General features: G+C 51.1%; 11 protein-coding genes across 11 annotated transcripts; 7 read left to right on the top strand and 4 right to left on the bottom strand. All coding sequences in view use genetic code 12, as the record gives it.

Annotated features, from left to right (window-relative positions):
• Positions 1–2,823: 2,823 nt before the first annotated feature.
• On the top strand, positions 2,824–4,190 carry LODBEIA_P31300 (uncharacterized protein; the record flags this gene model as incomplete). Its single annotated transcript, XM_066973207.1, has 2 exons — positions 2,824–2,837; positions 2,891–4,190. The coding sequence occupies 2 exons, from the start codon at positions 2,824–2,826 to the stop codon at positions 4,188–4,190; spliced, it is 1,314 nt and encodes a 437-aa protein (XP_066830068.1).
• Positions 4,191–4,433: 243 nt separating this feature from the next.
• LODBEIA_P31310 (uncharacterized protein) lies at positions 4,434–6,614 on the bottom strand (the record flags this gene model as incomplete). Its single annotated transcript, XM_066973208.1, has 1 exon — positions 4,434–6,614. One exon carries the CDS (start codon positions 6,612–6,614, stop codon positions 4,434–4,436), a length of 2,181 nt encoding a protein of 726 aa, XP_066830069.1.
• Positions 6,615–6,747: 133 nt separating this feature from the next.
• Positions 6,748–7,896, bottom strand: LODBEIA_P31320 (uncharacterized protein; the record flags this gene model as incomplete). Its single annotated transcript, XM_066973209.1, has 1 exon — positions 6,748–7,896. One exon carries the CDS (start codon positions 7,894–7,896, stop codon positions 6,748–6,750), a length of 1,149 nt encoding a protein of 382 aa, XP_066830070.1.
• Positions 7,897–8,057: 161 nt separating this feature from the next.
• On the bottom strand, positions 8,058–10,856 carry LODBEIA_P31330 (uncharacterized protein; the record flags this gene model as incomplete). Its single annotated transcript, XM_066973210.1, has 1 exon — positions 8,058–10,856. The coding sequence occupies one exon, from the start codon at positions 10,854–10,856 to the stop codon at positions 8,058–8,060; it is 2,799 nt and encodes a 932-aa protein (XP_066830071.1).
• Positions 10,857–10,986: 130 nt separating this feature from the next.
• On the top strand, positions 10,987–11,973 carry LODBEIA_P31340 (uncharacterized protein; the record flags this gene model as incomplete). The annotated part of the gene is made up of 1 exon (XM_066973211.1): positions 10,987–11,973. The coding sequence occupies one exon, from the start codon at positions 10,987–10,989 to the stop codon at positions 11,971–11,973; it is 987 nt and encodes a 328-aa protein (XP_066830072.1).
• On the bottom strand, positions 11,966–13,123 carry LODBEIA_P31350 (uncharacterized protein; the record flags this gene model as incomplete). The annotated part of the gene is made up of 1 exon (XM_066973212.1): positions 11,966–13,123. The coding sequence occupies one exon, from the start codon at positions 13,121–13,123 to the stop codon at positions 11,966–11,968; it is 1,158 nt and encodes a 385-aa protein (XP_066830073.1).
• Positions 13,124–13,797: 674 nt separating this feature from the next.
• Positions 13,798–15,180, top strand: LODBEIA_P31360 (uncharacterized protein; the record flags this gene model as incomplete). The annotated part of the gene is made up of 1 exon (XM_066973213.1): positions 13,798–15,180. One exon carries the CDS (start codon positions 13,798–13,800, stop codon positions 15,178–15,180), a length of 1,383 nt encoding a protein of 460 aa, XP_066830074.1.
• A 203-nt stretch (positions 15,181–15,383) lies between these two features.
• LODBEIA_P31370 (uncharacterized protein) lies at positions 15,384–16,949 on the top strand (the record flags this gene model as incomplete). The annotated part of the gene is made up of 1 exon (XM_066973214.1): positions 15,384–16,949. The coding sequence occupies one exon, from the start codon at positions 15,384–15,386 to the stop codon at positions 16,947–16,949; it is 1,566 nt and encodes a 521-aa protein (XP_066830075.1).
• Positions 16,950–17,028: 79 nt separating this feature from the next.
• On the top strand, positions 17,029–18,096 carry LODBEIA_P31380 (uncharacterized protein; the record flags this gene model as incomplete). Its single annotated transcript, XM_066973215.1, has 1 exon — positions 17,029–18,096. One exon carries the CDS (start codon positions 17,029–17,031, stop codon positions 18,094–18,096), a length of 1,068 nt encoding a protein of 355 aa, XP_066830076.1.
• A 50-nt stretch (positions 18,097–18,146) lies between these two features.
• Positions 18,147–19,532, top strand: LODBEIA_P31390 (uncharacterized protein; the record flags this gene model as incomplete). The annotated part of the gene is made up of 1 exon (XM_066973216.1): positions 18,147–19,532. The coding sequence occupies one exon, from the start codon at positions 18,147–18,149 to the stop codon at positions 19,530–19,532; it is 1,386 nt and encodes a 461-aa protein (XP_066830077.1).
• Positions 19,533–19,595: 63 nt separating this feature from the next.
• LODBEIA_P31400 (uncharacterized protein) lies at positions 19,596–21,032 on the top strand (the record flags this gene model as incomplete). The annotated part of the gene is made up of 1 exon (XM_066973218.1): positions 19,596–21,032. The coding sequence occupies one exon, from the start codon at positions 19,596–19,598 to the stop codon at positions 21,030–21,032; it is 1,437 nt and encodes a 478-aa protein (XP_066830078.1).
• Positions 21,033–21,067: the final 35 nt, after the last annotated feature.

A 21,067-nucleotide genomic window follows, 5' to 3' on the forward strand; every position in this document is an offset into this window, starting at 1 on the left:
CACAGCTAATGATGTGCATGACGAGATATTTACAAATGCCATCAAAATCTCAACTCTTGTTTCACTAGGGATGCTTTCTAGAGAACACAGGACTGGAGAGAGAGACGACCACGATGGCGAGAAGACACTTTCCGCAATTGGTTCACCTTTTGTTCAAGGAAGAGCGCTTGCGTCAAAGCAATTCCTCAGTTTGTGCTTCTCCTTTCAAAGTGGGGCGCAAACAATCGCTAGAGACCTTCCACGAGGTCTATTTTCTTGAATCCGCTGAACCCGTTACCCCTCGCTCAGACTCTGGCTTGCCCCGCTAGCAACAGGGTAGGTTTGCAAAGGTTTTATCTCCTTCCCCAAAGCAATTAAAGCCTGTGCCTAACTAGTCAAGAGCATTCCTGGAATTGCTAAGATTGCCGGAAATTTGCGTCGCTGAGCCTACTTAGATCTTGACTAGATAGGCTCCTGCACTGTTTCTTATCCCTGGCCCCACAACGTTTTAGAGCAAACGTTTCAGTCCTTCTGAAATAGTCTCCACGCGCTAGAGCTCTAGGGAGGTAAAACTAGGGAGATCTGATTGGTTCCATTCGTGAGCTCTGCTGGGCACATCCTAATGTGCTGCTTAAGCACCTCCACTGTAAATATCGTTGTTCCAACCACTTGAAGCAGTCGACCCGAGACTCATCCCATCCCATGGAAAAGTAAAATTTTGTAAATTCACGTAGCAAGTGGTTTTAGCTGCAATTGCTGCAAAACGGCCAATGTTGTCTGCAGTAAATAAAACGGCCTAATTAGGCCGAGAGTGACTAGATAGGAAATGTAAATACTGCGACTGCTCCTCGCCAGCTACCAGATGCCTACGTCCGATTGTTGAAAATCACCCACTTGTACTTTATATTGCTGCACTTCATATCCAGAACAATAGGCCGCAAATGATTAAAAAGCGGGTTTCTCGATTTCAAACCTCCCCACGGTTAGTGCTTATTTTACTTCACCATTTGTAAACAGTGAGGAGACACCAGAGATTTGCTATTAGAAACGAGGGTGCCACCAGCGTTGTACACAATTCCACACTTGAACCCCAAGGTGAACTTTAAACCCTCAAGGATTCTGGATTGAGGCCTCTTGTGGTGGCGGGGCGATCTATTAGGAGGGAAAACGACAGTGAAAGCTTAAATTGGCGAGCCTAGCTTCCAAGTAGTATTGGCACTAAATCAAGTGGGGTCGAACCGCGGACATACAAAATCGAGGATCTGCAACTTGAATTGCTGGAGAAAACGTGTGGCTTACACTCTTCCCCCTCCCTCTTATTGTCGAAGGCCTTGGATGCTTCCTTTTCTAATTTTTTAATACGCACAGCATGGATGAGCGAAAGTTTCCTTTTCAGGAAGTCCAATTAACATTGCTTAGTCCGTGCTAGAGGTAAATAATATGGGATCCAGCTTGGTATGTGCGCGAAAGTCTACCAGAGGGTAAACCCGTGAAGTCAAGTCTCCGTCCAAGGAACACTCTGGAATTCTTGTTTGTAAAGAAATACGGGCTCGGTCCGCAGGCAGACATAATGTGAGGGCTCTCCCCCTCATCAATAAGTGACAGCTTTTTTTCAAAATAATATTATTTGACATTCCCTTGTTCTGTAGAAGCATGCCGCACCACCGTCCCATTTAGTATCACTTGCGGAATGCCCACCACCACCAGAGTCCTTCCAAGAACAACTTGTCCCGCGCCAATGCCCCTCCTCATTGCACTCTCGTGATCACACAGTCTCCCCAAGTCATCCCCTTGATCTCAGGGTTCATACTTCCGCGTCCCCTTCCGCCTTGATCCGCTGCTTAAATTAGGGCCCCCTCATCCACCCCCACAACTCGGCAGCAACCGCCTTAAAAGCTTAATATCCACTATACTCGGGAGCTACCACATGCCGCAAAATGCCAACTGGCAAACGGTTTAACTTCAAAATGGAAAGGGAAAAAATAAAGTGACGCAATGGTTGCAAAAAAGTTTGTCGGGGAACCTCAAGCAACGGGCAAGGGACGGTGTATTATTTTCGTAAATTATTTTCCGCGCCATCAACCACCCCGGCTCGTAAAGACAGGTGAGTTTCAAGAGGCAGCTCCACTGAGTCAACTGGCCGGCGCCTCGGGTGAACATCAATGACCGACAACCCCCCCCATAGATCACCTCATTAACACACGCTATTGTCAAAAGCTCGACTAACTAGGCAAGCAAATTCGCGATGTTATTTCCACTACCCCTCGCCCGATGCGTCTAATTAACACCAGGGTTGCTCCTCCGTCATTAGCAAGGGGGAGCCCTCTTTCGTTTATTGATTTTCCTGCTTGATTGGGGCCGGGGGGTCATGTACGCCATATACACAGAAAGCAATTACCCAAACAGGCTATAATCAAGTAAAGCGAGTTATATTTTCAGCCCATTCCACATGCCTTTTGCCTATTTAGTCAAACCCCAGTGTGCCATTACAGCAAATGGTGCGCAGAAAATTTTTAAGGTCGATTGGGTTAATTTGACCCTCTTGTGGGTGTTGAAAAAAGGGCCCACGAAAATTAAATTCTTTTTTTTTTTTTCTATTTTTATTTTTAGTTTGGCTATTTTCTTGCCCTGGGTGCATGGTGACACAATATCGCAAGTGTCGAGATACGCTCGAAATCTTCACCACAAGAACCATCCTCAATTGACTTGCCTAGTGGGCGGTCCGCGAATAGTACTATTCGGGAGTCCCTGGAGTTGAGTATATATTGGAAAACATATCCTGCTCTTTCTTACCTCTCTCGTTGGTTCAGCAACACCTCCATCAACCGATACCCCTACACCGATATGAACATTAACGCGTATGTTTGAAACTGCTACTCAGACATCATCAACTCTTACTAACCCGCTATAGCAACGTATTACCTCCAGCTAACGGTAAGAAGCTCTGGAGAGTCAAGAGAACTCCCTCAGCGTCTCACTCAAAGTCCTCATCCACAGACTCACACTCGTCGAGGCACCTGCTGCAGACGTCGATCGAGTGTCTCAACAACTCGTTGAAAATAGCTGCTGCTGCTGCAAAGTTTACCTTGAGAAGACCGCCATTGAGGAGGCCGAAGAACAAACCGGGTAAGCCCAAGGACTTTGTCTTTGTTGATCTCTCCCCTATCAAGTCAGACGACGTGGAGCAGCAAGAAGCCGACAAGGCCGTCCCTGTCAAGAGCAAGGCGCAACCGGAAGCAAACCCGTCCCCGGCTGCCAACTTGCAGTTGCCTTCGCCTACTTTATCCTTGGAAGACTCGCTCTTTGACTTGTCCACATTGCCCAATTTCGATGCACCTCCTACTGCTTCTGCTTCCACCAGCCCCGACTTGGGGTTGGGGATTATGAACTTGGGAATCGACTGGGACCAGCCTGCACCACAACCATTTGCCCACCAAAACAACAACGACCTTTTATACGGATACCAGCAAACCATGATGCAGCAACAACAACAAATCCAGCAGTTGCAACGCCAGTTGCTTGAACAGCAGCAAAGACAAGCTCAGCCGGTGTTGTTCCACTCGACGCCAGCATTGCAATCACAACCTCAATTCCCGCAGCAGCAGCAGCAGCAGCAACTACACTCGCCAATACAGGAGCCAGACTTTAACCAGAAAAGACCTCGACAATGCGCATCTTCTCCAACTGCAGGCCAGTTGCAATTCAAATCGTACCAGCCAAAACCAAAGCACAGCAGGTCATCCTCCGAGGCATCTGTAAGGAAGCCACAGCATAAGAAACAAGTGCAAGCGCACAGGTGTATGAGTTTGCCATACATCCCATCCACAACCAACATCCAACAACAACAGCTTCCCGAAGCGCCACTGTACACGTCAACAACGATGCAAAACGTCGACTCAAACGTGAGCTTGGACGACTTTATGATGCTCAACGACCAGCTCTCGATGAGCTTTGCCCCCGGCATCGCCCAAAACCCCGAATCATACACCCCAGCTACAACCTACTCCGAAGATGAACTCGCCAAACCGGTGTTTAACCAGTTTAGCTTCCAACCACCATGCGTAGAGTTATCATGCGGCTTCGAAGAGTTCCTCACTGGCTCCGCCACCACTGAGCAGCCACTGCAGTACCAGTCGTACCCCGTCTCGATTGCTGCTTCCACCGCATTTAATGAGTTTGAAATGGGCGCATTCTGTCCGATTATAGAGTGAAGCTGGCCTTTGCTCTCCTGCATTTACCCCTAGTTTCAGTTCCTGATATATCCACTTGTTTTTTTTTCCCATTGACTCATTCGGTTTCGCAATCTTATTTCGGTATTCTTGGTTCCACTCATCTGGCTATGAATGGACTCACTTGCTTTTCGGTCACTTTTTAGCACCATGCTTGCTTTTATTTATAACATAATGCAGATACTAAACAAAGTTATACTAGCTAATAAAGATTTCGCTCTCCGCCTATAATGGCGGAATATCTCCTACATAGTTGACGTGGTTCCAGTTGTGTGCAAGATGGATCGACTTTCCTTGCTGTTTCTTGCGCTGGGGCTGCGGGGTTGTACTCTCTGTGTTGTTATTTTTCTCCTCCCAGTTCCGAGCATATCCTACAGCCTGCTTTTGCGCTTCAAAGTCTTCCTCCATGTCGGCCTCCACATACTCCACCTCTTGGTTCTTGACATGGATCAACGGAACATAGTCGGTTTGACACGTGGGTTTGATGTAATCATCCTGATCATCGGTAACCATGCACTGCTTCCTTGCCTCGACGGAGAAACTGGTCACTTTGCAATAACTGGTGTTGTCCAACACCGCCTCTGAAAACCACCGCGTCTCCAACCGTTGGTACAACAACTCGGTCTCGGGAGAGTTACCAATATCCTCCGCCACGTGGTGCCACCACTCGGTGTTGAGGGTCCAGTCCAGCGGCCACTTCAACTCGGGGTCGTACAAGTCCCTGGCGGAGTAGGCAAACTCCCAGTTGGGCTCGGCGCCGTCATTGTAGAACGACTTGTCCAAGGGCGTGTAGTAGGTGAATGAGTTGACAATGCTAAAGCTCTTTTCGTCCACTGCATAGTACTTCCACGCGGGGTTATAGCCAGAGTATGGGCTCACCAGCGGTCCCACCAAGGCGTGGTTCACCGCGTTTTTCAACTCCTTGGCGTCGCTTCCGTCGCACCCGTACTGGACCATAAACGTGTCTGCTTGAACGTGGCCAAAGAAGATCGCCGCTATGACTTTTGGCGAGAACCGCTCAATGATGGAGGTGAAGATCTTGGTGGAAATGGGAAGCGCTTGCTGACTCGGTGGTAGATGCGCGATTATCCACACCCGCTGGTGGTTTCTCTCCGAGTCAATCAACTCCTCAATGAGAAACTTCCACATGCCGTGGGAGTCCACGTCCAACATGTTCCAAAAACAGTACAAGTTCTTTGTGTTCCACACGTTTGAGTTTAAAGATATAACCTTGAGTCCCTTGAGGGTGATGAGCGAGAACCCCGTTTGCGAGTACCGGATCTGCTTCGCGGTGTCGTGGTCGACCCAGTCCAACTCCAGCCACAAGTCCGCGAGAAAGTCAAACTGCCACTGGTACGAGTTGGAGTTTTCGCTGAGGTGCTTTTGCGGAAGCTGGTTCATGGGGAAAATGTCCCGCGTGCCAAACGTGGGGATGACATCGATCTTGTCGAGGTACTTTTTGATGATCCGGTAGCTAGTCTCCTGCGACTTGATGTTCTTGTCCTTGCTCATGTAGCAGCGGTCCGAGTGGTCCACCGTGCCGCCGGTGAATAGCGCAAACTCAAAGGAGAGGTGGTTTTGGTGCAAGTCTCTTATGCACAGCATGGTGTTGTTGAGGAGCAACGCCGGGGTGTCGCATGTGTACTCGCCAAACTGCCGCGCTGGAGTCCACGTCCGCTTCTTCACCTTGGTGATGTCCAAATACTTGCCCTTTTCGAAATGGTTCTTGCGGTAGGTGCTGTCGTAATAGCCGGTGTCCAAGTTTTCATTCACGTGCGGCGCGGCGGCTTTGGTGTTTCTGCAGTGGCTCGAGCAGCACAAGCTTTGGCTGCAGTTGGCTTCGGCAAAGACAGTATAGTCGAGCTGCAAGTTGACATCGCTGATGTGCAAAACATGGAATACCTCGCCGCACCCGTCTGGTGGCTGATAGTTTTTAGGCTTCAGCGGCCACATGTTGGACATGTCGATGTTGGGGGTCTCGGGCAAGACGTGGCACTTTTTGTCATGGTAGTAGCAGAAGTAGTCGCCATCCAACCCTGACGGGTTCATCAAACTGGCAACTTTGGCAAAGTCGTTCCCGGTGCTGGAGTAGTCCTCGCCCGAGTAGCCGTAGTTCATGTGGCACTGCACTTCATCATACCCGGCCTCAACGCACCATGTGAGGAATATCTGCGGCACCAAATCCGGTCTCGTCAAGCCAATGAACTTGGCTATTTGCAACCGGGTCTTGCAGGTGGTGCATTCGTCTAAATCAGTGGCAGCCTCGACGTTGTGCAACTCGGCAACCGCCCTTTTGCAGATTTCCTCGTCGGTAAGAGCAGCCTCCACGGGGGGTTTGTAATGAAAAGGCTGCGCCTCGTAGCCGGTGGCATACACAATGAATAGTGCCAACAAAACCAACAACATTGCCCTTGGGAGATTGTGGTTGTAAGTGTTGTAAGTTTTGCAACAGATTTATTCTAGGGGGGTAGGGGGGTATTTTTTTCTATGGTGTGTGCGGTTACAATATCAATTGCACTAAATAACAATACTTACACCATCAGAGCATCTCGCTGATAGCATTGAGCTTTTCAAGACTCAGTTGGGCGTTCCCCATGGATTCCAAGTCCCGTTTTAAAACAGAGACTAGCTCCTTTGTCAAGGCAAGCTGTTTTATGGAAAACTCCTCCTTCATTCGTTCAATGGCCTCGGCATGGTCATTGAGGATCCTCGTGATTTGTTTTTTCACCAGCTCGTTGTCCTTTCTCATGGCCAGTCGAACGTCGTTGGCGTGGGAGAATACGGACTCCAATAAGCCAATGGCTTTGCCGAGAGCGGCATCGCCTCCGGCCGCAACGTCGCTCTTTAAGCTGTCAACTTGGTCCAAGACTAGCGACAGTATCTCTTCCAAATGCGACGCGGCTGAAGTACTGTATGTTTCCACTAGCTCCGAAACGCTGCCGCTGTCCTCAAGGAGCCTCGTCGCCGCGGGGGAGGACTTACCCCTCGGTTGGAAGCTGCTCCTGACAATGTTACTGCTCTCTAGCTTCAACTGCTTGATCTTGTCGCTCAACTCGTGAAGGTCGAGCAACGCGCGCTCCATCGCCTCTTGGGGGCTCTCTGGCGTGACATGGTGGAAGTTGTAGTACTCGTCGCTGTCGATCTCGGACAAGGTCTCGGGGATCACGTGGGGCAGCAAGTCGATGCCATTGGCAGCCTCTTTGCTTCGAAGCGCCTCGGCCTTCCTGATCGCGGCCACCAACTGGCGCTGCAACGTGCGCACGGTGGGGACAATGAAGTTGGTGTTGTTCTGCTCTCTGAACTTGATGTCGTAGTACTTGTTCTGGATAATCTCCCACTTTTTGGTCTGGCTGAGCGACCTGTTGCCAACGTACTTGAACGGCTTGGTCTCAACTATGAGATAGAGAATCAACTTGACGTCTTCGCCAGACAATTTCATCCGGTGCGGGTTCTTCATGTTGTTGATATGGGCAAGGGCCTGCGACATGGTCACGGGGTCAACCTCCGAGCCCATCAGGTGCTGTCTCTTGCCGGCGGCTGCAACCGCGGCGGAGGCTGTGGCCGCAGCGGACTCTGCGGCTAAACCCTGGTAGTCGATGGAAGAGTGCTCATGGTTGCTGGACTCGCTCGAGTCAACTTTGCCACCGCGGTGCTGCGAGTCGTATTTTTTATGACCTGATGGAGACATGTCTTTAACGTGGGAAAAACTTGTCAATCCTAGTGTCGTGAAAAAGAGGTGTAGAGTCGTTGGTTCAGGATGTGTCTTGATTTTTGTCGTCACTCGTTTGCTTTGTTTTGACTTTGTGTGCTACCATGTGACACCAGAGTTTATACACCTACATGGGTCATTTAAAAGTTCAATCCCGCGGCAAACGAGCTGGTGATGCTCCGGATGTCGTCCTCGATATTCTCCCCGCTGTATCTCGCACCTTCGTACTTTTTATCAATCTTGTGCAACTTGCTGTAGAAATTGGCGCTGATGGAGTTGTCGCCGTTGTAGTAGTTTGACTGGTTGGCCAACGCGGGCCACAACTCGTCCCTAACCTTCTGCTGGCGTTGCACGTCAGACCCTTCATTGGCCATGCTGCCGCCGTCAAAAGTGGCGGTCGAGAATGCCGTCGATGGAGCGCCAAGCGGGTTCCTCTTTGGCCCTTTGGTGGTGCCTCGCGCAGCGTAATTGTTTAGCTGCACCATGGAAAGCTGCAAGTTGTCCAACGGTCCATCGACCAAGCACCCCTTTTCGCGGAAATGGATCAACAAGTGGTTCCATAGCTTGTTGCGCGACAATGCGCGTGGGTTCCCCAACACCAACAACCCGTACTTGGCCCTGGTGAGCGCCACGTTCAACCTCCGCGGATCGCTCAAGAACCCAATGCTTTGCGAGTCGTTGGCGCGAACACAGCTCAAGATGATAAAGTCCTTCTCCCGCCCTTGGAACGCGTCGACACTAGTAATCTCCACTTCAAGATACTCATGCCGCTTGTCCAAGATTGTCGAGTTGATGGACATGAACTGCACCAAGTACGCCCTTTGGCCCTCGTAGGGAGTGATCACCCCGATCTGCTCCGGCCTGATCCCGTCCTTGAACAACCGCGTGATGATCCGCTCCACGTTCATCGCCTCGACTCGGTTCAAGTACGAGTTGCCGCTGCCGCTCAACTCCTCACGGCCGTAATTGGCCCAGAACATCATCGGGGTGTCCAACACGGGCCAGGGGAACATCGCCTCCTCCACCAACCGGTCCTGGCTAGTGACTCCGTTTTGGAGTGAGCCTTCGTAAAACATGTTGCTGGGGAACTCGGACAAGCACGGGTGCATTCTGTACTGCACTTCCAACCGAATCGGAACGTGTCCGAGAAAGACCAATCGCTCAAATAGGGACTGCTTTAGCCCGGCATCGGCGGCTTTTCGGTCCAAGATAACAGGCCCCAACTGCTGGTGGTCGCCAACGAGAATCACCTGCTTGGCTCCTTTGACTATGGGGATCAACACCTCCGGCTCGGAAGCCTGCGTGCTCTCATCTATCAACACTGTTCTGAACTTGAACTGGGCTAGTCTCTTGTCGGCGGCACCCACACACGTACAACACACAACCTCGGCCTTGCTCAATATCTTCAACTCGGACGCACGCAAATTTTTGATAAAGTTTTTGGCATCCTCCACCGACAACTCGCCAACCTCGTTTTTCAATTTGATCAACTTCTTCAACTCTCCCTTTGCCGATTTGTTGACAATGTGGTGCAACGCCAAGTGGCTCACGGAGCTCTCGACGTCCTCGCGTGACTTGGCCGTCAACCGCACCACCCGCAACCCCAACGAGTCCAACTTCTCGGCCAAGTGGTCAACGGCTACGTTTGAAGGCGCGCAAACCAAGATCTTCTCCTTGTTCAAGCGGGACAAATGGTAGACTATCGTGGCGGAGGTGACAGTTTTGCCTGTCCCCGGTGGTCCTTGTATCAAGGAGAGCGGTCTTTGCAACACAGACCTCACAGCGTTGGTCTGGGAGATGTTCAACTCGGTCAACTTTGGGTGCGAGAATTTCTCCGGGGCCTCAATGTCAAACTCCACGGGAGCCACATCGTGGCCCAACAACTTGTGGTAGAGGTACGACGAAACAGACTCTTCGTCTGTGGCAAAGTCCTTCATTGCTTGCTGCATCCGGTCGTACGAGGTGCCTTTCCACACAAACTCGGCAGTAAAGTCGTTGGTCAAGTTTGTTGGTGGCGCCACTTTGGACGCGTTCAACTCCAATGTGAACTCCTCCTGGTAAGAATTGGGCAACCTCAAGATAAAGCCATGCCCTTCCCAGGGCTCCCTCTGGCTGCCGTTATAACGCAATATAATCTCATCTCCCACAGCCACTTTCAAATTGGAGGTCTCAAACGTCATCAACGTGAACGAGGCCAAGTGTCTGTTGTTCAACCCCAAGGCCCACTTGACCTGAATATGCTCTAGCGCTTGCGACTCCTTCAAGTTTTTATCGTAGTCGGCTTCCAATTTCACCAACGGGCCAAACGATCTCTGGTACTGGAACCCGTCGTTGTACCGCATCAATATCGGCAACACCAGCTCTTCGGCAACGTCGTTATTCTCAACGTCGTTAATAGTCGCATCCCGGTTCAACCGCCACTGGGCCTCCAACTTGGAAATCTGCTGCGGGGTCACCTGCCTGGAATCAATCAACGCCTCCTCGCTCGGGGGCGGCGCCAACCACGACAAAAACTGCCGGTCTTCAATGAGCGACTGCCAGTGGCTCGTGTCCCAGTTGATGTCCTTTGACCGTGCGCAGGGCAAACGGCAGAGGATCACCACGACAGACTCCTGTTTGGCAGAGACAAACCCCAACATAAACACGTTCTTGTTGCCGCAGTTGTAGCACTCCAACGTGGTGTCGCCTAGATCCGACTCTTCGTGCAAGCTGACTTGGTTGTGGCGGGACATTACCAAGTGGGTGACAATGTGGGAACTAGAAGAGTTGGTCTTGTCGTTGCAGAACCACTTGTTGCACGTGTTGCACTTGATCACCGAGTTGGGGGTGTTGACTCCACAGTAGGCACAGGCATGTGGGTTTTGGCTCAACTCAAACCCGGGTGCCTCTGCCGCCTCATCAAAGTCGTGCTCACGGTCTTCCCCAAACACTGTACTCATTGCTTGGTTTAGTACTGTGGTGAGGAGAAAGGTCAATTTTTTTTTTCATCTCGGTTTGGAAAAATAGACTACTACTTTATCATCGGATTACCAATCCACAGTAGACTGAATAAACTAGAGTAACTACACCATGAACATCGTGCCCCATCCCGACCAGTTGCGGGACATGTGTCCGATCTGCAAAACAGACAAGTACCTCTCCCCCAGTATGAGGTTTCTTGTCAACCCCGAGTGCTATCACAAGATCTGCGAGTCATGCGTCGATAGGATCTTTTCACTAGGCCCGGCCCCATGCCCGTATCCGAAATGCGGAAAAATCTTGCGAAAGAACAGATTCAAGCAGCAGATCTTTGAGGACTTGGTTATTGAAAAGGAGATCGACGTGCGGCGAAGAGTCGGTGCCATCTACAACAAAACCGAGGAGGACTTTGCCAGCTTGAAAGAGTACAATCAGTACTTGGAACAGGTGGAGGAAATAGTGTTCAAATTGAGCAACGGGGTTGACCTTGAGGCGACGGAGCAGGAGGTCAGAGAGTACGAGAGCGAGCACAAGCTAGAGATTCTCGAAAAGAACATGCGCGAGTCGCAAAAGACAGCCGACTTGGCCAAGTACCAGGATGCCATGGAACGGTTGAAGCAGGAGAAGCTCAAGATTCAGAAACGGATGGAGCAGGAGGATGTGGAGTTTAAGATCCTCCAGCAGCAGGAGCTTTTGGAGAAGATGACCAACAGCTCAATGAGCAGCGAAGAGTTGCTTCAGCAGCAGCAGCGGCAGTTGAACAAGCGCACGCTGCAGAGGAAGAAACAGTTGCAGCAGATAAACAGCCAGTTGGACCAGCAGTTTAGCAGTAGTGTACCCGAGAGCCGCCTGGCGGTGGCAGTTGCACCGTTTACGCCGTTCGACGGAGACAGAGATTTGACTTTGAGGTATCGTCTATTGAGCCAAACTGTTGACCCCAAGGATAGCTACCACGACCCGTATCTATTCGAGTTGGCAAAGAAAAAGGAGTATCTAGGGGGCGGCTGGAGGTTGGCTAATGTTTTTGAGAGAGCACTAGACGAGGCATTCTGCGGGCTAGGGTGTTTTGTGGAAGGGGAGAAACTAAGCATTAGCTAAAGTCCATGAATGTGGCTTCTGGGTGGTAGTAAATAGGGCAAGACCAGTAGCTTCTCTTTATGTCATCCCAGATACTTTCGCCTCCTTTTTTGAACAATTCTGGTGGCACGCGCATTTCCTTGAATCGGCACCTCAAGCCGTAATTTTCGAGGTCTATTTGAACCAACTTTTTGTAGACTTCGTAAATGACCTGTCTGTCAGCACCAAGCCCGTTGAAGAAGGAGAAAACACCGTCTGGTTTCAACAAACCAACAACATAGTCAAACAACTCGAGCATGTCCAGGTAGTGCTCGGAAAAAGTGTCGTAGTAGATGCCATCGAAGAAAACAGTGCCCTGAGAAAGCAACTTGTCGAGTTCATCCTGCCAGCGGCCACTCAAGACCACCACATTTGCTTTCTCAAACCAGCCATCTTGTTTCATCTTGGCTAGCACATCTGGGTGGGCTTCACAAATGTAGTGCTTGCGGGGGTTCTTCTGCTGAAGCATCGTGTCTATGATCCCCATTCCAAAGCCAATGTTGAGAATACACAAGTCGTCACTACCATTAACGGTGATTGAGTCTGCGGCTAGTTGCATGATATCCGACTCCCAGCTCATCATGACGCCGTCTTTTCTCTCTTTCGTGACTAGCGCATCGTCCACATACTCAAGTTTCGACTCGAGAAATGCTTGCTGGTTGTGGGAGGGAGCAGCAGCCTCTTCAGAGGCAACCACTTCCCCTTCTTCAACAAACTCCACGTCATACTCGCTCACTTTTCTCAACAACAACTCTGCCCTCACGCCAGCGTCCACAAGCTTCTCATACAACGCCCAGTCTTTAAGCCCGCGCCGGATCAACACGCACCCCGGGGTCTCATTATTGACATCGGTGAAGCTCCAGCCGGCGCCGTACTCAAACAAGACATCACACATTTCATCAACTACCGCGGTTTCACCCTCGTCCAAGTCTGTTGGCACATGAGTGCAGATCAAATGCAACGGAGTCGTGGCGGTTGCTGGTTCAGTCTCCACCCGATTCTCATAGTTGTACGCCTCCTCCACTGTATAAGTAGCGGGGACCCCGCTGCTCAAGTACGACCTCAACTGGGAGACATACTCCACAGTTATGGGGCGTGTGGGAAACTTGCATAGATCATGGAGCTGGGACATGTCTTGAGGAACAAACCTTAGCGATGATGTGAGAGAAAAAAAAATAACAGAAAGGAGGAAAATCAATGGTGGACTGCTAACAGTCTAGACCACGCCCAGAGGAGTTTATTTTTCCAAAACCTGTCTTTAAAGTCGTATGATTAGCAAGTGCTGCAAAAATAGTCCAGTATTATATCTCACGGTCCAAAACCGCAACATGGAAATCTACGAAAGATGCGGATAATGGCTGTTGTTGGTCTAAAAACAATCGCGACTTCTTATCGCTGGATTGGTCCGTGCAGAAGCCATGGTGGTCATAGCTGAAGAAGAGATACACCAGAGTTTGGTTCAGGTGGAAGAGCAACGGCGTGGCGTGGGGTGACTGCGCCAGAGGTGGTTTGGATCGTACATTGGATTGCATTTAGATATATTTTACAGGCCAAGTGCAAGAGCTGTCTTGATGAATGCAAAATCAAGCATCTAGGTTCCGTCGTTGGTGGATAAAAAGGAAATCCAGTCGGTAGGGTGCTTTTCTTGTTGAGAGTGTTCCACGCAGGATTCCACAGAGCCAACTACAGGTTAGATCCATTAAAAGAAACAAATACACTGGTTGAGGATTTTTTTTTATATATCGCAAGCACTTCCACTGACTGGAGCTGCCATCGGGAGGAGCTAACGACATTGCTTTCCGCCCAATGTCTTACAAGCTTAATGACTACAGTTCGTTCTTTTCGCCCATGGGGAACGCCAACGAGATGCAGAAACTGTTTGCGGAGGAGGAGGCTGGACATGTGCCGGTTAAGGAGCAGGTGCAGCAGCAGGATGTCACCTATGAAGCAAAGGATGCTCCGTATCACATGAGAATGGACCCGACTAGTCTCTGCTTGCTAGGGCAGCCGGTGCTTGAGGTCGGCAGTGGAGGTATGAGAAACCAAACTAGTGAAACACCCGGGTTCCCTGTTGATTTGGACTTTTCCCTCGCTCCCTCGTTTCAGCAGTGTGTCACCAATAGAGCAAAGCTGATGAATATGCCGCTGCCAATGTGCAGCGGGGAGTCCTCCTACATCGACCGCAACTTGCCGAGCAACACCGGGTATATTGCCGGGACAGACGAGATTTGCAACGACACGGGAATGGACTTGGGGTATAATCCGCCAGAGCTAGGGTTGCTGGAGTCGGCAGCGGACGATGCTAGAGGTCAGTCTCATGACCACGATGACGCGAATAAGCCACCCGGGTTTGAGTTTCCCCAGCTCGGCAATGAAGAGATTGCGTCGCACTTGTCGTACTCCGCCGCGGCAGCCACAGTGAGGTCTCCGTTATCTGTCGAGGCCAATGTTGAGACGTGCCCGCTGAAAACGGAGGACGGGGCGGTGGACCAGCAGGGCAACCAGTTGCAGCAGTCGTCCACTTCCTCCTCACTCAGCTCATTCACCGCGTCGCTGTTTCAAAGCATCTACCCGGTCATCGGAGGCAAAGGCCTGGACTCTATAAAGAACGGCTTCTCCTCGCCGGCTACACCAAATAGACTGCAGACGCCCAATATAAAACAGGAAACCGGCAGCCCCTTCAAGCCTAGCAAAAAGGAACCAACAAAGCAGAGACCCGCAGTGGTGACCGAGTCGTCCGTGTCGACCCCATTACTGCAGCCCCATTCGGGCAGACCGCGGGTTAAATCCGCGCACAACGTGATTGAACAAAGGTACAGAAACAAGATCAACGACAAGTTCAACGCGTTGCAGGAGTCGGTGCCCACGTTGAAAATCTTGGTGCTCCGGAAGCACCAGGAGAAAATGCGGTTGAAGCAGCAGCGGATGCAGTTGATCGGCGACGACGTGGACGAGTACGACAGCTCCGAGGGGGACGAGATGGTCCCCTTTGGCGACCAGTACAACAACATGTCTTTTGAAGACATTGACTTGGAAGGGTTGGAGCCCGCACGAAAGTTGAACAAGGGCACAATCTTGGCCAAGTCTATAGAGTATATCAAGTTCTTGGAAGAGAAGAACAGCAGAATGCAGCAGGACCACGACGAGTTGGTGGTCAGGGCCAAGGAGATGGGGTTTGAGATGCAGTGAGGATATTTATATAGATATTAGGGTGTACGAGCTCTAGGATAATTGCACGCGCGCTGCAGTTTTATTTTTCCCCGTCGTATGCCAAAAGTTTTTCGTAAACGACGAGATGCAAAAACACACCATTTTGGAGGGTGAGACATTGCAGTACTTATAATTGGACAAGTTCCTGAGAGTTGGTTCCCTCCATCGCTCTATCATCAGCAATGGCTATCGTTGACGGACTACTCCAAGGGTACAATTTCTTCCTCACCTTGTCCACTTTCCAGCAGCTTTCCATCCTCATTGCTGCTCCGTTTGTGTACAATATCGTATGGCAGTTGCTCTACTCGTTGAGGAAAGACCGTGTGCCGCTTGTGTTTTACTGGATCCCCTGGTTTGGCCTGGCGGTCGGGTATGGACAACAGCCGTATGAGTTTTTTGAAAACTGCCGCAAGAAACATGGCGATGTGTTTGCTTTTATGTTGTTGGGGCGGGTCATGACCGTCTATTTAGGCCCCAAGGGCCACGAGTTTATCCTCAATGCCAAGTTGTCTGATGTTTCCGCGGAGGAAGCGTACCAGCATTTGACGACCCCCGTGTTTGGCAAGGGCGTCATATACGACTGCCCTAACGCACGGTTGATGGAGCAGAAAAAGTTTGCAAAGTTTGCCTTAACCACGGACTCGTTTAGGAGGTATGTCCCGCTCATCAGGGAGGAGGTGTTGAGCTACTTTGTCAAGTCGCCAATGTTTAATTTGTCAAAGCAGAGTTCAGGCGTGGCCAATGTCATGCAGACACAGCCGGAGATTACCATATTCACTGCGTCGAGATCGCTCATGGGCGCAGCGATGCGCAACCGCTTCGACGAGTCCTTTGCTCAGCTTTATTCGGACTTGGACAAGGGCTTTACCCCGGTGAACTTTGTCTTTCCCAACTTGCCATTGCCGCATTATTGGAAGCGAGACGCGGCGCAGCAGAAAATATCCCAAACGTACATGAAGGAGATCACCAAGAGACGTGAAGCTGGAGTCGACGCCAACGACGACTTGATCAGCTCGTTGATGGTCAACTCCACGTACAAGGACGGCGTCAAGATGAGCGACCAGGAGATTGCCAACTTGTTGATTGGGGTGCTCATGGGCGGCCAGCACACGAGCTCCTCCACGTCGGCCTGGTTCTTGTTGCACTTGGGAGAGAAGCCGGAGTTGCAGGAGCAACTATACGACGAGATTCAGTCCGTGTTGAAGCCAAAAGGCGGCCGCCTCGACGACTTGACTTACGAGGACTTGCAAGGGATGTCCTTGGTCAACAACACCATCAAGGAAACGTTGAGGATGCACATGCCTCTACACTCCATCTTTCGCAAAGTCATGTCGCCGCTTGTGGTTCCAGGGACCACCTTTGTAGTTCCCAGGGGACACCACGTGTTGGTCTCGCCAGGGTACGCGCATACCAACGAAAAGTACTACCACAACGCGGCAGTGTTTGACCCGCATCGCTGGGACGACTCCAACTTGGCCAGCAAGGACTCAGACGAGGTTGACTACGGGTTTGGCAAGGTCTCCAAAGGCGTGGGCTCGTCGTATTTGCCATTTGGTGGAGGAAGACACAGGTGCATTGGCGAGCAGTTTGCCTATGTGCAACTAGGCACTCTCTTGACCACGTTTGTGTACAACTTGCAGTGGGAACTAAAGGGCAAAACTGTGCCTGAAGTGGACTACACCTCGATGGTCACCTTGCCTCAAGAGCCTGCGGAGATTGTTTGGAGAAAGAGACCCACCTGTATATGATTTATCGATTTGTATTTCTCTCGCTCTTGAAGAAAAAATTTCAAATCTGTAATAGACCCACACCATCCACCAAAGAGCTATGCCACGTTCGTTTCAGATCAAAGTGCCCGCGTCGTCGGCGAATATAGGTCCCGGGTTCGACGTGTTGGGGGTAGGGTTGCAGCTCTACTTGAGTATTAGCGTGGAGATTGATCCCAGTGTTGATACCACGGCGGACCCCCACAACGCGCTTCTTTCCTATGAGGGTGATCTCGCCGAGAAGGTCCCGTTGAGTTCAGACAAGAACTTGATCACACAAACTGCATTGTATGTGCTCAGATGCAACGGGATCAGCCAGTTCCCCCACGGAACCAAGATCCACGTGAACAACCCCATCCCCCTTGGGCGCGGTTTGGGCTCGAGCGCTAGCGCCATTGTCGGCGGAGCCTGCCTAGGGAACGTCATTGGGGACTTGCACTTGGACAAAAGGAGGATGCTCGATTACTGTTTGATGATTGAGAGGCACCCGGATAACATTGCCGCCGCCATGCTCGGCGGGTTTATTGGGTCGTACTTGAATGAGCTCGACGAGGGGGACGCAGAGGCCACGCAGGTGCCATTGGAATGGGTCTTGCCTAAAGAGGACACCCCCCGGTCCTCCATAGTGCTGTCACCGCCGCCACGGGACATCGGCGAGTACGTGCAGTACAAGTGGAATCCGAAAATCAAATGCGTCGCCATTGTGCCCAACTTTGAGGTCAGCACAGACAAGTCCAGAGCAGTGTTGCCGCAGACCTACTCCCGCAAGGACATTATCTACAACTTGCAAAGAATAGCCATACTCACCACCGCGTTGACCCAGAACCCGCCAAACCACAAGGTGATCTACGAGGCAATGAAGGATAAGATCCACCAGCCGTACAGGACGGTGTTGATCCCCGGCTTGGACACGGTGTTGAAAGACGTGGTCCCCGCGAAACACCCGGGACTCTGCGGCATCTGCCTCAGCGGTGCTGGTCCAACCATTTTATGCCTCGCTACTGACGGGTTTGAAAGTATTGCACGTGACGTCACGGGTATCTTCCAAAGCGAGGGGATCAAGTGTGACTGGAAAGTGTTGGACTTGGCCTACGACGGGGCCACTGTAGATGTAAATAGAGAGACTTAGAATGAAATTTTCCACGGGGAAAAAAGTAAAAACCCTGGACACCATAATACATGCATTCAATGGGTCAAGTTGAAACAGGCGGCATCCAGTCGTTGTTACTGGCTTCCTCTACGCAGCCCGTGTACTTGATAGCGGTGCAAGTCGAAGGAGGACAAGCGTTTAGCGACGAGTTTTACAAGAAATTGTTGACCCCGCTATTGGCTGGAAGCGACTACACTTTGGCCAGGTTGACCGCGGAGACAACCACTTCCTACCACCACTTGCTCGACACGGGAGTGTTTGACGAGGTGAAGGTCCGGGTCCAGCCAGACTACTACTCGACAGCTCCATCGGTAAAGTCGTACAACCATGAGAAATCGATCCCGGCAAAAGTCACCTTTGACGTTTCCCCTACTCCGCTCAACACCAGCCAGGGGTTTCTCAAGTTTGACGCTGAGGACTTTCTAAACCTCCAATTGAACCATGTAGATAGCAACTTCAACGGCAACGGCGAGGTTGTCTCCGTGGGGGTCGACTACAACCCGTACAAGCCTCATGACCATTTATTGAGCCAGTTTAAGTTTGCTTCCAGTTTGAAAGACCCGCGGTTCAAGGTTGTTTTGGACGGTGGGTACAACACCAAGGACAACCACGCGTGGCTGGACTTTCAAGAGAATGAATTGGGTGGTAAAATAGGGATCCAGTATAAGGCCCCGGGGCCATGGAGTGTTTTTGCTGGGTTGTCGTTGTTCAAGAGGAACCTTTATGATATAGACGACAGCGCGCTGGACAATCTCAAGTTCTTTGGTGGGCAGTTTTTGAAGTCCAGCGTTGCTGGTAGAGTCTGCTACAAGAATGTTTCATGTTTGGGCAAAGTGTTCCCTACTGATGGAATCGAGGTGGAGGCCGATGCCGAGTTGAGCTCCGTACAAGAGCAAGCAAACCCCAGTAACAGCGGCGAGTTTGCCAAACTGAAGGTTAGACTAGGCCTCTACAAGTCGTTCCTTAACATCACCACTAGTTTCACAGGGGAGGTTGGAGGCATTTACAACTTCAACAGCAAGTTCCCCGTCCACACCTTGGACAAGTTTTATCTCGGCGGACACAGCTCGTTTGTCGGGTTCAAGCAAAACAGCGTGGAGCCTAGTGGAGGGTTACTGTTTTACAAATTGCAGGCCACTATGCTTACAAAAGTGCCCCGGCTCTTCTACGCTCCGCCACATAACGTGGAACCTACTTCCCCATTGAGACTATACTGTACAGCATTACTAGGCAATGTGGATTCCAAGTTTTCCCTTACTGACAGCACCGCCGCGCTCTCGTACGGTGCCGGGTTAAAGTATTTCAACCAGTGGGCCAACTTTGACTTGGGGTATTATTTCAGCAAGCGTCTGGGAGGAGACGAGAGTGCAGGCGTGCAGTTTTCAATCTCTATTGGCGCCTGCAATCATAGATAGAATAGACGTGCTACCACTTCGGTGTAAAACAAGACGTGTTGACAACCTCTTCTTCCACCAACGATGGGAGTCTCAGGGCTACTCCCGCTTCTCAAATGCATCCAGGACCCGTGCTCGCTTGAGCGGTACCGTGGCAAGACGCTAGCTATTGACACGTATGGGTGGTTGCACCGCGCGATAGTCTCCTGTGCCGAGGAGCTCTGCCTTGGGAAACCGACTAGGAGGTACATCACCAGCATCTTGAACAAGATTGCCATGCTCCGGCACTTTGGGATCAACCCGTACTTTGTCTTTGACGGCGCGCTGTTGACGGCGAAAGCAGAGACCAACGCAAAGAGAAAGCTGGAGCGCGAGGAGGCACGCAGGCTTGCAGAGAAGTATACAAGGGCGGGAAAAGCCACCCTCGCGGCAAAGGCGTACATGAAAGCCGCTTGCGTGAGCCACCAGATGGCGAAACTGATCATGGTGGAGCTAGACAAGATGAACATTTCCTACGTGGTGGCGCCGTACGAGGCGGACCCGCAGATGGTGTACCTAGAGAAAACCGGCATTGTTGATGGGATCTTGAGCGAGGACTCAGACTTGCTTGTGTTTGGGTGCCGCAAGTTGATCACAAAGTTGCGAGATGATGCTAGTTGTGTGGAGATTGACAGGGCAAACTTCAACAAGGTCAAGGCGGTTCCTTTCCTTGGCAGTCTCAGTAGCGACCAGGTGCGACTTGCGGCGATGCTCTCGGGCTGTGATTACACCAGGGGCGTCCCCGGCGTCGGCATCAAGTCCTCGGTCCAGCTAGTGCATCGGTACCGGGACTTACAAAAAGTTGTAGTGGCCTTGCCTGCCGCGGGGAAGCCACTTCCCGAGGACATCGAGGGGGAGTTTGCTAGGGCGACCCTTGCGTTCCAGTTTCAAAAAGTGTTTGACCCGAGGACGCAGCAAGTGGTGGCATTGAATGAGGTGCCGCTGAGTTTGGATGTAGACGCAGCGACTCTAGAGCTGGTTTGTGGGCAAACTTGGGATTCAGAGTTGGCGGTAAAGGTCTGCAATGGATTGGTTGATCCAAACACCCACGAGGTGTTGCTTTCTAGAGAGCACCCCGGGTCTGTACTTGGCATGGTCAAGCTTAAGAGAGTGGGAACCGCGTCAGTAAAGTGTGCGACGAAAGTGTCACCGACGTCAAAGAAGTTGCGCAAGTTGGCCTCCACTGAGGTAAAGACACTGGGAATTAGTAAGTTCTTCCGCCCGCAGGAACCAGAGACCACCGATGGGAGACCAATTTGGATCTCAAGTTTGCCCGCGGAGTCAAAAGAGATAGTAAAGGTTGAGGTTGGTGAAGTAGAGGAGTCCGAAGACACTGCGGGGTCACCAGTGAGAAAAAAAATGAAGCCTTCCATCAAAGGAGGCCCGAGACCAGTCTTGGTGACAAAATCAGTCAATGTTGTTGAAAAACGGCAGGAACCCAAGCCCCGCCGTGTAGATTTGAATAGATTTGCATTCAAGTAGAGCCTAGCACCCGCGTAAAATACTTGCTCCTATAG

Source organism: Lodderomyces beijingensis, assembly GCF_963989305.1.
Source record: "Lodderomyces beijingensis strain CBS 14171 genome assembly, chromosome: 4".
In the NCBI taxonomy this organism is placed as follows: domain Eukaryota; kingdom Fungi; phylum Ascomycota; class Pichiomycetes; order Serinales; family Debaryomycetaceae; genus Lodderomyces; species Lodderomyces beijingensis.